The sequence below is a fragment of the Sparus aurata genome, chromosome 17 (assembly GCF_900880675.1).
Source record: "Sparus aurata chromosome 17, fSpaAur1.1, whole genome shotgun sequence".
Classification (NCBI taxonomy): Eukaryota; Metazoa; Chordata; class Actinopteri; order Spariformes; family Sparidae; genus Sparus; species Sparus aurata.
Window position 1 is genome coordinate 714,617 of NC_044203.1, and position 15,526 is coordinate 730,142.

A 15,526-nucleotide genomic window follows, 5' to 3' on the forward strand; every position below is an offset into this window, starting at 1 on the left:
TTTTCTTGAGTATCAAAGCAATTAAGTTCTGGCTTTGACAACACCTCTCACTCCAAAGACCTATTGCTGAACTGATTGCTGATTGTCAGTATCCTGTATTAGACATCCTGTAATGGATCAGATCAGAAAGGCTATCAGAGGTGAAAACTAAACTACTCAGAAATAAGAATTGATATTGAATTGAATTGATGGAATGGGTAATGAGGCACTTTGCTCAACATTTTGTGAACACCAACCCTTTATTTCCACTGTCACTACTGAGTATTTGTAGACACAGGAAATGTATCCTTCTCTCCTTTTGAGTTGAAGGAGAGGTCTAACTAGATTGGAGGGCTAAGCTGAAGCAGCTGTGAGCAATCTGATGGGCTCTGACTTCATAGCAGATGTACTATCTGTTGCATGCTGAGTCACATGCTCATGTTTTAACCATGTCACTCACAGGTAAATTATCAACCGTTATCACAATGTTGGGTTCCCAGCAGCCTCTGCTGATACTGCAGTGTTTCATCTTAACACAGCAGAGGATTTGTGCTGTTTAACACTGTTGTCGTAACTTTCTCAAATAGAGAAACAGTTTAGCTACAACCCGGCAATATGAACCATGCCAGGAATATGCTAGTGGATGTGGTTATAAATGACAAAAAAACACCAGATAAAAATACTTCTTTCTTTTTAGCTGAGGTGGAAGTGTCGTGGCTGAAAGTGCAGTGTACCTCAAGTCACTTGGAAAGACCCAAAGACAAATTAAAGCCACAAGCAGCGATGAACGGGCCCTGGCAGTCCATGCGCGTCGGGGCATGCTGCCGTCGGGCTTGTTTTATAATTTGGTGGCCTGCTCCCACTGGTATTAAATAATGTACGCTGAAGTCAGAAGAACTCCCTGCAATCTACATGAAGAACAAATATTGAGTGGACTACCACTGTGTTACCCTATAGACTCTTAAACAGAGATTTGTATCTATTGGCAAGGCAGCACTGCCCTCTGGTGGACAAAGCCTGTCCAATGAAAAGTGAATGAATTTCAGCTGTCCTTCGTTATTTAGTCAGAAAAGTGCCACCTATTGGCGGATTTGCACCAAATTTTACACAAACCCTTATCTGGCAATGGAACACAATTATGACCATTTTAATGATAATCAGACAGTATTTGGTCAAGATATGCAAGATTGTTTGTTTACAACACAATGTGCAGGAAATTGTTTTTATATTTTGGGCGTTTTATGGACTATAAACATTTTTTTGATAACTTTTTGTCAGGAGGATCCACACATGCTGCATGCAAAGTTTGGTGCAAATCGGTCAAATCGCCTAGGAAGAGTTCGAAAAAGTAGGTTTTTCATTTGTGGAGATTTTGGAATGGAAAGTGGGCGTGGCCTACACCACAGAATTCAGCTGAATTGAGGGAACACGTATTTATAGGGTTTAACAATGTGAGACATATTATGTGGGAGTTATGGGCCAAAAATGCTTTCAAGGGGAAAATAGAACCACCTACTGGTCATTTGGTGTGAGCTATATGGGCCATTCTAGACCACCCCTATGAATTTCATTTCCATAAGTGTTATGGTGTGGGCACAGTACTAAATATTAAATCAGATGGCCACCAGAGCGCCACCTAGTGGCGAATCGGTAAATTCTTCATCAGCTGTCCTCAGGAGGGCACTGACAATAATTGTACTAAGTTTCCTGTTAATCCGATGTATCGGCATGGAGATATAAAATACTTAAATTTGAATAGCGCCACCTTGTGGTCATCGCCTAAAATTTTGCACAGGGCTTCAGGGTCTCATGGTAAAGTAGTAAACTCAGTTTCATGTCATTAGAACACACCAATGTGGAGATATAACACTTACTGTTTTGAATCAAATCTGCAGGAAGTTGTTATTTAATAACTTGAGCATTGTTTGGCCTATTAAAATTCTTTTGATAACTTTTTGTCAGGACGGTCCACTGATGTTGTGTGCCAAGTTTCATGCAAATTGGTGAAATCGCCTGGGAGGAGTTAGAAAAAGTACCTTTGCGATATTTTGCGAAGTAGCGAAAAAAACGGTGGGCAGAAATGGGCGTGGCCTCTATCACGAGATTCATCACAACTCACTGAACACGTGCATATAAGGTCTTTGAATGTGAGACAAAGTATAGTTATAAGCCAAAACAATCTTTCCTTGATTGTAGCGCCACCTAGTGGTGGAAGTTCAGGACAACAATAGATTATAAAATTTTTCGGCAGGTTTGACTTGTATTCCAAGTTTGGTGAGTTTTGGGGTATGTTCAGGCAGTGAAAAATGCAATCATTTGGGACAAAGACAAAAATGAATAAATAAGTAAATAAATAATTAAAACTGCAAGCAGTGATGAACGGGCCCTCGCAGTCCATGCGCGTCGGGGCATGCTGCTGTCGATGCATGCTGCCGTCGGGGCATGCTCAAGCAACACCTTCCGCTGAGGAAGTCGTTGCTTTATATTTCGGTGGCCTGCTATTGGCAGTATGAAATAATGTACGCTGAAGTCAGAAAAATTGTGTAAACTGCTGCATGATTCCCCGGACAAAGACTGAGTCGATGGTCCACCTCTGGAGCTGGCTGAAGAGAATGTGCACACGAGGCATGATGCAATTAAATAGTTTCAGGAAGAAGCTGAAAGCATCGTCCTCCAGTAGCCTCACAAACCTTCCAGCTTCTCGTACAGTGGTAGGCTCAAACTCCCCTAATGGTTTCGAAACACTGGATGATGTCACCTTTGTGCTAAAACAGTGTTCACTGCACAGATATGGAAGTTCCATCTTACTCTGTATATATTTGAAGTTATGCTAACATGAATATAAGGGCAGATTTCTGAGCATATTTCAGAATTTAAGTTTTCTGAAGCATAATATAAAAACCTTATTGAGACATTTTCAGAACAGCTCTGATCAAAATTAGAGAACACTTTCAGATACCTCCCAGTTATTGGTGTTAATCTGGAACCTGGTGACAATTTACTTATTGTTGTACACACCCTGTTTATCTTGCAGCTCTCCTAGTTACTTTGCAAGATGGCAGGCCGCTCTAAGGTGACTGAAACCCTGCGACAGCTGGTTGTCCAGATTAAGGCCAAAGGGATGACCCTCTCAGCCATTGCAAGAGAGGTTGGGCATTCCAAGTCAGTGATTTCAAGAATATTGAAACCTTACAAGGACACAGATTCATTTAAGTCCCCCAAAAAGGCTGGTCGTCCACATAAAACTAGTGCATGAGAGGATAGGATTATGCGAAGACTCTCAATGGGGAATCGGTTAAACACTGCAGCTGGAATTGCTCGCCAGTTCAGTGCTGAACAGTGCAAGGATTTGTCCTGGCACACAGTGTCTTGCCGTTTAAGACAATTTGGACTGAAAGCCCACTCAGCAATGACCAAACCTCTCATCAGCTGAAAGAATAAAAAGGCTAGACTGGCCTTTGCTGAGGAGCATGTTGTGTGAATAGAGTGATGAGAGTAAGTTCAATGTATTTGGGTCTGATGGGAAACATTATGTTTGGCTTCAAACTGGGGAAAGACTGAACCCAAAGTGTGTTAAGAAGTCAGTCAAATTTGGAGGAGGAAGTGTCATGGTTTGGGGGATGTTTTCTGCAGCAGGAGTTGGGCCTCTTGTACAGCTACATGGCCGGGTGAATGCAAATATGTGAACCTCCTTCGGCAATATGCAATTCCTTCAATGCAGTTGTCTCCTAATCAGACCACAATTTTAATACAAGACAATGCCCCCGTCACACTGCAAAACGGGTTAAGCAGTTCCTTGAAGCTAAGAATATTGAAAAGATGAAATGGCCAGCCCAGAGTCAAGATCTAAATCCCATAGAGAATCTCTGGAAAATCCTTGACGACAAAGTAATGGCTAAGAAACCCACTACAGTTACCAAACTGCGGAAAAGACTGCAAGAAGAATGAACCAAGATCAAACCAGAGCAGTGTGAGAAACTAGTGATGTCCTCTGTGCTGAAGTTATTCAAAGCAAGGGCCTTGACACTCCTTAATCATAGCCCTAAAAAAAAAATAATACTGTTCTCTAATTTTGCTCACTGTTTTTTCCCAAAATAAAGGTTTTTGTTGAAGTACCTTGGTTATTTTAAAAAACATGCGAGTACAGCAGTGGAATAGCCACAGCTGACATTCTATCAAATTCTGAACAATGAAAATACAAATATTCTAAAATAAATCAAGTATTAATGGATTGTTCTCTAATTTTGATCTCCACTGTAATGCACCATACATTCAATCTTCCATCCGCTCTTCCTCAATGTACTAAAAAACAAGTTGGGTTGTACTTGGAAAAACAAGTCCTGGTTGAGAGGACAGCTGAAAGGATAGCTACATAACAAAAAGAATGTGTCGTCCCAGAGATAGTGGTGGCAGATTTGTTGTGCAAGATGCTGAGCATAAGCAGTGTTTTTAAGATAAATTAGACTGACCAAGATTATTTTCTTCATTGGAGAGCTTGTTTTCTGTGTTGATGCGGTGGTGTGTTTGTTCACAGCTGCCAGCTGGTTTTGTTTGTTAGTGTAGACGACTGCTCCGCTAACGTTACCTTGCAACGTCTCATAAAGGCACAATAAGTGTTCACAAAAATGTGGCCTGCTTAATGTTTATCTTTTAAAGGTTATTATCCAGTCATTAAATAAAAGAATCACTTGCAACCATTGCCTTATTCAGCTTCAAGATGACGCATGTGCATGCTGTAAATTACTAGTGCATTGCCTGTAGGAAATATGTGTTCCTATAGAACAGTGGGAGGTTAAGAAGCTTTTTCATGGTCTTTTTTCAATTGGTCGTTTTTGACTATTTTTGATTTTGCTATTATATTTCACCCTAAAAACTATTTACTTGGTGTCATTATTTTCAGCACAACCTCACATGTGTGACTGTACAGTTCTTTTTTCATTTTGACATACTGTATTAACACAATGGACCTAAAATCACAAAAAAACCCATAAAATCCGAGTAGAAAAAGTTAGATTTTTTTACTGTGAAAACCACAAATATGTTTAAAAAACCTTTTTTTTTTTTTTTTTTTTACTTATAATGCAAATATAAATTGTTGTTTGCTAAATATGTGCATACATTTAAAAAATGTACCAAGTTATATGTAACTATTTACATTTAAATGCAGGCAATGCTCAGGTCTGCCTGAGCTCCTTCCAGCTGAATGAAGAGCTGCACTGCCTGCTCCACATTCAGCTTCTCCTCATTATTCTGACTCATTAAACAAAAAACCGACTCCACTACACACTCAACACACTACACCAAACACTACATAACACACTAACTACACACTCCAGACACGCTAAATGTCACAAATCTCTCAACTCTCAATATCGTTGTCTATACACCGACTGTCCTGTCATTCATCTGCCTACGTCCCTCCCACAACTTCCTGTTCCTCAACAACCAAACTTGCTGCTTGGACACTTTCGTGACAAAAGCCCGTTTTTACCGTTTCTTCCGCACCAGACACAAAGCAAACGTGACGGCAATGTTCGCGAAAAAAGCGTGGTGGACATTATTTACCCTAGGTCCGGTTTTGAACGTGCCGGTGGGTCCGGTCGCCTCGGGAGGTGGGCCGTGTAGGTTGGCTAGTGGCTAGCAGCTAGCAGCTAGCTACACACGAACATCCACAGATTCCGATTCCACTTTGTTGTCCGCGCGTCTCCGGATCTCCTCCAGATCTCCCCCGAGAACAGACTCGGTCCGGACTCGTTTAGTCTCATTAATCCACAACAGTCAGTTTAGATGCACAGAACAGAACGGGACCGAACCGCAGGCAAAATCCCGGTCCAGCTCGTGCCACTGCAGGTATAAATCTGCTTGTTTCTTAAGATGGGGGGTCACGGTGGGCTCTGGTGTGCATGTGACTGTGGTGGCTCCGGTGGACAATGCTCATGGAATTTGTAAAGCACTTATGAAATAATTTATTAACGGTGTCATTGCAGTCCAAACAAATGTGAAATAGCACACCCTTGAACCACGCAGCAGCCATGTTGAAACTCTCAGGTCAGTCTGATCCTGATCCGCAGAGATATTTGAGGAATACACACACACACACACACACACACACACACACACACACACAGACAGACAGAGGTTACTTGCTTTTATAGAGAGATAATGAAACCGTTAAGGTGTAATAATTTTAGAGGATTTCTGTGTCCTTAAGGTTCAGATGAATTTTAATTTTGTTCTTCCTATCCCTCATCCTTCTTCTCATCCTGCCCTCAGTCTGATAGACCGTATGCTTCAGAGGGATCCCAAGCGACGGGCTTCCCTGGAAGAGATCGAGAGCCATGCCTGGCTGCAGGGGGTCGACCCATCCCCAGCCACAAAGTATAGCACTCCCCTGGTTTCTCACAAGAACTTGTCAGAGGAGGAACACAACAGCATCATCCAGCGCATGGTGCTCGGAGACATTGCGGACCGAGAGGCCATAGTCGAGTAAGTTATGCCCTGTTTGTCTTTCTGTGTGATCTACAAACTGTGGATTTGTGACTCAAAATTGGTTATGGTTTTTCTGCATTTGCCTGACTGACATGAGTTTTTTTCCAAGAGGAACCACAGAGCTGAGCAGGCAGCGGTGTATGTTTTGGTGTACAAATGCTTTAAAACTATGCGTTCAGTGGCCACCACTGTGTTAACAACAATAAATATATGTGAATTAGGGGTGCACCGATCCGATATTAAGATCGGATATCGGCCCCAATATTGACAAAATGGCTGGATCGGGGATCGGTAAAATTAACAGATCCACGGGCCAATCCAGTTTTTTTTTTTTTTTTTCCTCAGCTGCAATGTTTTATTTTGTATTCCTGTTTGCAGGACTTTGCACTTACTCATGTCACATTTCTCCGCTGATTAGTTGTTAGCCCCGCCATCAGTTGTTAGCCTCACCAATCAGCTGTTAGCCTAGCAACGCTAACTTTCAATCCGACGTACTCAATACTATGTGGGCTGTCCATCGTTGCTCCGTTCTTCGTCCCTCCACCACAACCTCAGGGTTATTCACCGCCAGGCTCGTTTGTCGCTCTCCTCTGCTGCTGCGGTCTCCCCGGCTCGCAGCGATGTTAGATGGTCGCTACTCCACCGTTGCTGGCGGGGTCTTCAGGTGTTCAGTGCAGGAGCACCTGGACCTCTGCTGTCACTTCACCCCAGGAGCCTCCAGACGCAAGTTTGTTTACGGACGGTGCTACTGACTTCAGTGCTAGTGTTCCCTCCGTGCTGACTGACAGGTGCTCCATTTACTCTTTGTTTGTTTGTTCCACTTTGTTAAGTGTCCTTGGGTACCCTGAAAGGCTCTTTATAAATTAAATGTATTATTAGGGCCCGAGCAGGTAGACCTGCGAGGTCCCTATTGTAATTGGAAGGAAAGAAATTTTCTTCTCCAAGTTTGACTGCAGTTTTGGATGCCTGAACATACCCAAAAACTCACCAAATTTGGAATATACGTCACATCCGGCGAAAATTGCGATCCTGCAATGTTACTGGGCGTGGTCATGACCTGCAGGCTCTGTAGCGCCCCCTAATGTTCTTCCCTGCCTTCCACATGCGCGTAGACAAATGAAATTCGGTACGCAGATTCCTCATGACCAGACGCACAAAAAAGTCTGGGGGGCCCATACTGTCACTCCAACAGGAAGTCAGCCATTTTGATGTGTGGCGGCATTTTTCCCAAATTCATGCCTACTTTGAAAACTATCTTGTCCGAGAGCTTAAACACAACAGTCTTCAAATTAACTCAGTTATCTCTCAGGAATGCAGAGGGAGTCACCCTGAAAAGATCTGTGTTGTCGTGGGGCGTGGTCGTGACCTGCGGGCTCTGTAGCACCCCCTAATGTTCAGCCCCACCTCCCACAAGTGCGTAGAAAAAAGAAATTCAATACGCAGATTCCTCATGACCAGATGCACAAAAAATCCTCTTGGACTGATACTGTCACTCCAACAGGAAGTCAGCCATTTTGATGTGTGGCGGCATTTTTGTCCAAATCATGCCTAATTTGAAAACTATCTTGTCCTAGAGCTTAAACACCACAGTCTTCACATTAACTCAGTTATTATCTTCACGCCTTGAAGAACAAAAGTTACGGAAATCATTCAGCTGCGTCAGACTTTAGTGGCCGGGGCGGTGGAAACCATTTTTTCCCCTCGCGGTCAAACATCAAGGCTTTATAACTTTAACATTCAATTTCCTATCCACACCAAACTGCTCATAAGTGTAGAGGCTGTCTCCCCGAATAAATCTCAGCATCAATACTAAGTCGGCCATTTTGCTTTTGGCTGCCATTTTGAAATATTGCCAATCTTCGTACTTAAATGACCTCCTCCTACAGATGTAACACCACCGACTTCACAGTCACTCAGTATCATCCTCTGACCTTGAAGATGAAAAGTTATGGAAATCTTTATCCTACATCATACCTGGTGGCCGTTGCGGTGCCCGCCATAAAAATCCTTCGTCATGAAGCATCGAGTCCTAATAACTTCTTCATACAATTTCCTATCTCGGCCAAATCTCTCAGGAATCTAGAGGGAGTCGCCATGAATAAATCTGTGCATCAATACTGTGTCATATCCATAGCGCCACCCACTCGACACAGGAAGTCAGACAAACATCATCCGATTGACATGACGTTCACTGCTTGTTTTTTCCCCGTCATGACATGCTTGTAACAGGTGAGCGTCGGACTGCGAGGGCCCGTTCATCACTGCTTGCAGTTTTAATCATTATTATTATTATTATTATTAATTAGCTGGGACATGCGCAACAAAAGACTGGGAAAGTTGAGGAATGCTTAAAAAACACCTGTTTAGATCATTCCACAGGTGAACAGGTTAATTAGAAACAGGTGAGTGCCATCATTGGGTATAAAAGGAGCATCCCTGAAAGGCTCAGTTGTTCACAAGCAACAATGTGTATATATATATATATATGTATATATATACACACATGTATGTATGTATGTATATATATACACACATGTATGTATGTATATATATACACACATGTATGTATGTATATATATACACACATGTATGTATGTATGTATGTATGTATATATACACACATGTATGTATGTATGTATGTATATATATATACACACATGTATGTATGTATGTATGTATGTATGTATGTATATACACACATGTATGTATGTATGTATATACACACATGTATGTATGTATGTGTATATATATACACACATGTATGTATGTATATATATACACACATGTATGTATGTATGCAGGGTTCTCCCCAGACGGTGGAACAGCGGCGCTGCGCCGCTCTACCGCTCGGTCAGCGCCGCTATACTCCGCGCGTGACAGTGTCGAGCGTCCGTCCGTCCGTCCGCCGTCCCCCGGTTGACGGCTAGGAGCTGACGGCGATGAGCGTCCGTCCGTCCCCCGGCTGACGGAGTTGATGACTGGCTGTCCGTACGTCCGTGTCTCCCCCCCCCGGACTGACGTTGACGAGCGGTCCCCCCCCCCCCCCCCCCCCCCCCTCCCCCCCGGACTGACATTGACGAGTGGTCGCGCCCCCCCCCCCCCCCCCCCCCCCCGGACAGACGGTGCGCCGCTATACTAAGAATTTCTGGGGAGAACCCTGGTATGTATATATATACACACATGTATGTATGTATGTATGTATATATATACACACATGTATGTATGTATGTATGTATATATATACACACATGTATGTATGTATGTATGTATATATATACACACATGTATGTATGTATGTATGTATATATATACACACATGTATGTATGTATGTATGTATATATATACACACATGTATGTATGTATGTATGTATATACACACATGTATGTATGTATGTATGTATGTATATATATACACACATGTATGTATGTATGTATATATATACACACATGTATGTATGTATGTATGTATATATATACACACATGTATGTATGTATATATATATACACACATGTATGTATGTATGTATATATATATACACACATGTATGTATATGCAGATGTCTCAGTATGGGCGTTGTTCACTCCCTAATATCAGTATTGCCATGAGCCCCAAAAATGGAGTATTGGCTGGGGTGCTTCTAAAACTACAATTGTCATCTTGCATCACAACCTGCCGACAGTGGTGTGTGGGGTTTACTTTTCTTTGGTGGAACCTCAACAGCAGCACGCCTCCAACACTTTGTTGTCTACCTTTTGTTTGCCAGAGAAATTGCTGGAATTTGTCCCCCCTCAGTTGTGTCTTCATTTCTGATTCTGATCAATTACAAGTTGAGGCTAATAATTAAGTAATTAAATTTCATGGAAGGATAAATCCATCTCAACTCTGTGCATCAGTGCAATGCGGTTTGCCATCGTGTGTTGATAGCAGTTTATTTCCTTTTGTATTTTCACATTTGTTTTGAGTTAGACAAAGTAGAGCTGCAACAGTTAATTAATCAATTGTCAGATTAAGAGAAAATTAAGTTCTGATTATCAAATAATTGTTGAAATGCCATTTGTCAGTTCCAGCTTCTCAGTTGTGAAGGTGTGCTGCTTTTCCTTGTCATATCTGAGGATGTTGTACTGTTTCTTGGACTGTTGGGCTGTGGGAAATTATAACAGCCATTTTCAGTACAATCTTCACAATTACAAAAAAATAAATAAATTGTGAGAATAATCAGCAGAAGAATCAGTAGGAATCATCAAATTCAGCTGCCTTCCAGACATATATCTTGTGCCTTGGTGTTGGAGATGTGAACTATTTTACAGTTGCTGGTAACTGGAGCTCAGGACACATGATTTGGATTGTCTTAAACAGAGACATCTAGCACCCTTTTGTTGCCATGGTACCCCTGTTTGGAAATGTCTGTAACTCTGCTAATTTTTGCCCCTGTGTCTATGTACAATATGCTTTGTACTTGTACATGTCCCTGATCCCACTGTTTTGTTTCAGAGCCCTGGAGACCAACAAATACAACCACATTACAGCCACATACTACCTGCTAGCAGAGAGGATCTTGAGGGAGAAGCAGGAGAAGGACGTCCAGACCCGCTCGTCCAGCCCCAGCAATATCAAGGCACAGTTCAGGTAAAGAACAGTACAACCTTGCGAAACACTGTCACTGCAATAACAAGATGCAGTGGCAAAGCCTGACTACTATAGCTGGACAGGGACAGACCTTTTCTGTGTTTTGGTCTGTGCGAATATTTTTTTTTATCATGACCAAGTAAAAGACTTGAAGAAGAAATGTCATTGCTCATCTTCATAATAACTATTTGAGTCATAGTATGAGCTGAGAAAAGGGTAAGTGATCTATCTCACTCCACCACCTGACACAGCAGCCTGTCTCCCTCCACCGTGCTGAGCCCAGACACAATGGGTCAGATCTTCAAATTTTTGTTTTCATCTCAATTTTTAGTTTCATTTCCATTTCTGGGTTCACGGGGCCTGTACCTGCTGGGCCAAGGGGAAATGGACAAAGGGAAATGTTTGAACTGTCAGCCAATTCAGTCTTTTCAATCTGGGTCTTTCTCGATTTTCCATCATTATTCCAAAACACTCTAGTGCTTGACTCCCATTTCCATGTAAGGTAAGTGATGAAAGTTCCACTCCAGTCTGTCATCATCATGATAAAAACTACAAATATATATCATAGTTTCTCCCTTAAAGTCCGTGTAAATGTAATGGCAAATTCAGCCATTTTCTTCTAAACACATTAAATAGATCATAAATATATTTCCTTAAAATATGTAAAAGCCATTCATCCATCCATCCATCCATTTTCGTCCGCTTATCAGGGGCCGGGTCGCGGCCATTCAACCATTTAGAATGTAATTGTTGAGCTAGGCTCACAAACTGTGTTTCAAAATTTCTGTTCAGGATTTAATGGGCGGGTCAGAAATCATGGCCACGTTATGTAACTCAGCCATGATCTGCATAAACCCGGCCCTGCTGCGGAAGCGGTATAAATACATTCAGCGCATTGGATTCGGTGGTTTTTCCGCTCACTCTCGAGTCTTGGATAGCATCTCTTACATTTGCAGCTAGCTAACCAGTCAGCTAAACAGTCATTTCTCCTCCATGTCGCTCGTGCATCTTTCCAGGATGCCACAGTGTGCAGGGTAAAGGCGCCATTAGCTTATTTAAGTTTCTTAAGGACGACAACAGGAAACCGTGGATCAATTTTGTCAAGAGGAGCTACTGTGGAGAGTTAAAAATCACCACCAACACTGTCTCTGCAGTGTCCACTTTACCCTGATAGTAACAACAACTATCACCAGGTAAAGTCTGGATATCTGAAGAGTCCGTTGACGCTGTTCAGTGGGGCCGAACCGACCCTCTCCGTCCCCAGCTTGAATCCTCCCGTCCCGCCAACAGCGGGTGCCACCATCACGGCCACCGGCATTATGTGCCCGCCACCGGCTTCCATCCTCCTGTCCCACCGACAGCGGGTGCCACCATCACGGCCACCGGCATTATGAGCCCGCCACCGGCTTCCATCCTCCTGTCCCACCGACAGCGGGTGCCACCATCACGGCCACTGGCGTTATGTGCCTGCCACCGGCTTGCATCCTCCTGTCCCACCGACAGCGGGTGCCACCATCACGGCCACTGGCGTTATGTGCCTGCCACCGGATTGCATCCTCCTGTCCCACCGACAGCGGGTGCCACCATCACGGCCACTGGCGTTATGTGCCTGCCACCGGCTTGCATCCTCCTGTCCCACCGACAGCGGGTGCCACCATCACGGCCACTGGCGTTATGTGCCTGCCACCGGCTTGCATCCTCCTGTCCCACCGACAGCGGGTGCCACCATCACGGCCACTGGCGTTATGTGCCTGCCACCGGCTTGCATCCTCCTGTCCCACCGACAGCGGGTGCCACCATCACGGCCACTGGCGTTATGTGCCTGCCACCGGCTTGCATCCTCTTGTCCCGCCGTCAGCGGGTGCAGGGTTTCCTCCAGGATTTTTTTAAACCGTGGGGGAGGTCTGCCCGAGTGGAAGAGGGGTGGTGACGACGACAACGGCAACATGAATTTTGAAATGTGAAATTATGACTATTTCAAACTGATTGTTTTTCTAAATACATTATTTACTATAGGGTTTCCGGTACATGACTTGAAAATGATAATTGAAAACAGGATCTTGCAGTATCACTAGGCCAAAACAACAAACACAACAACAACAAATTAAAGATATAAGTTAAATAACTAAACTAGTCTATACTGAATACCTCAACCTCCTTCTCTGCCTCTCCTCTTTTCTCTCCTCCACTCACCTCCTGCACTACTTCTGCCTGTGCTCTTATCTCATATAATATTGGGAAGTGTTAAATTCGTTCACATCACCAATACCACGCAGGTAATGTTAGGAATATTTAAATATTACACTTATCTATCTATAAATACAAGGAATCTCTGTCTGTCTGTGTGTGTGTGTGTGTGTGTGTGTGTGTATGTGTCTGTTGGTCAAATATCTCTGCGGATCAGGATCACACTGACCCGAGACTTTCAACATGCCACGCTTTTTCGCGAACATTGCCGTCACGTTTGCTTTGTGTCTGGTGCAGGAAGAAACGGTAAAAACGGGCTTTTGGCACGAAAGTGTCCAAGCAGCAAGTTTGGTTGTTGAGGAACAGGAAGTTGTGGGAGGGACCTAGGCGGATGATTTTTCAGGCAACGATGGTCGGTGTGTAGACAGCGATATTGAGAGTTGAGAGATTTGTGACATTTAGCATGTTTGGAGTGTGTAGTTAGTGTGTTATGTAGTGTTTGGTGTAGTGTGTTGAGTGTGTAGTGGAGTCGGTTTTTTGTTTAATGAGTCAGAATAATGAGGAGAAGCTGAATGTGGAGCAGGCAGTGCAGCTCTTCATTCAGCTGGAAGGAGCTCAGGCAGACCTGAGTATTGCCTGCATTTAAATGTAAATAGTTACATATAACTTTGTACATTTTTTAAATGTATGCACAAATTTAGCAAACAACAATTTATATTTGCATTATAAGTAAATAAAAATAAAAAATGGTTTGTTAAACATATTTGTGGTTTTCACAGTAAAAAAATCTAACTTTTTCTACTCGGCTTTTATGTTTTTTTTTGTGATTTTAGGTCCATTGTGTTAATACAGTATGTCAAAATGAAAAAAGAACTGTACAGTCACACATGTGAGGTTGTGCTGAAAATAATGACACCAAGTAAATAGTTTTTAAGGTGAAATATAATGGCAAAATCAAAAATAGTCAAAAACAGCCAATTATACCCTGGAATATGGGATTTCACAACAAACCTAAATATCCCTGACGCCCCACCTTCAAACACAGCCTCATTTGGCCATCCATGAAAAAGCTCCTTAACCTCCCACTTTTTTTATAGGAATACACTTTTCTTACGGGCACTGCACTAGTCATGGTACACATCATTATCATTTCTATTGACTTGAGGGAATAACATCACGACAATAAGTCAAGAACATTGAGCCTCTCCTTTATGTAAGGTTACCTGACTCTTTTCCTCTGGAACCTTTCTCTTCTTTTGAAAATAGTTTAATACACTCATCTGAAAATGTAACCAGAAAAAAGTCATGGCAGAAAATTACGTGGGCATTACCTAAGCTAACGTTATGTTGTGCTGTTCAAAACGTGTATCTGAAACGTAACAGGTTTCCTCTATCAATAGAAATTAAGTTTTACAGTTAAAACTTTATCTACAACAAAATAATATCTCTCTCTACTGTATAACCAAAGACTCGACGTGCTTTATTAGGCCTAAAGTAATCTCTGTTTAACAAGTTTCAATGGTACAAAACTAAAATAAAAATAATCTCTCTGAAATAATGATAGAAATAATGCGTATCCTGTATTAACCAGTGTTGGGCACGTTACTTTAAAAAAGTAATTAGTTATTGTTACTAGTTACTTCTCCCAAAAAGTAACTGAGTTAGTAACGGAATTACTCCACTATAAAAGTAATTAGTTACCAGGAAAAGTAACTATTGCGTTACTTTTATTTCTTCCCCCTTTTGAGCTCGGCATTCATTTTAGCTACTCAGCATCCATGTATTTAGAAAATGTCTTTCTGCATGGCAGACCGGCCCCTGTTCTCCCTGATATTTTTGCCAGTGAGTGCTCTGAAGGAGTCTGAGTCAGCTGTCTATCATTGCATTCAGTTCAGTCTGTGTCACAAGTTTTTGTGAAGCTGTTAGCACAGCTCACGTTAGCCACACCTGGCCTGCTGTCATCATCAACAGCGTCAGCAAGAGTTATTTGCCAGTGATAGTTTTGTAGAAGCGTGTGCCACTGAGAGATGCTTCATTAGATCAGAGTTGCTTACAACGGACGTAGACAAAAGAGATTAAAGTAGTGTCTGAACTTCCACTTTGAAAACGTTAACTTTCCCTCCGAACTCTTCATTGCTGCAGTTCACCTCTGCTAGTTTGTGTGTGTGAGGCTGCTGTGTGCGTGTGTGACTTGTGTGTGAACCGAACATTGACACTGATTGGCTTCCGAACTCTCACTCAAC

The 15,526-nt window shown here is 42.5% G+C and overlaps 1 protein-coding gene across 3 annotated transcripts in view; it reads left to right on the forward strand.

Annotated features, from left to right (window-relative positions):
• Positions 1 to 15,526, forward strand: part of snrka (SNF related kinase a) — a 65,643-nt gene that overhangs the window by 36,826 nt on the left and 13,291 nt on the right. For all 3 annotated transcript variants that reach the window (XM_030395024.1, XM_030395025.1, XM_030395026.1), the window contains exons 4-5: positions 6,253 to 6,465; positions 10,962 to 11,096. In XM_030395024.1, the coding sequence (XP_030250884.1) occupies positions 6,253 to 6,465; positions 10,962 to 11,096 (348 nt within the window). The remainder of the gene's footprint in view (positions 1 to 6,252; positions 6,466 to 10,961; positions 11,097 to 15,526) is intronic.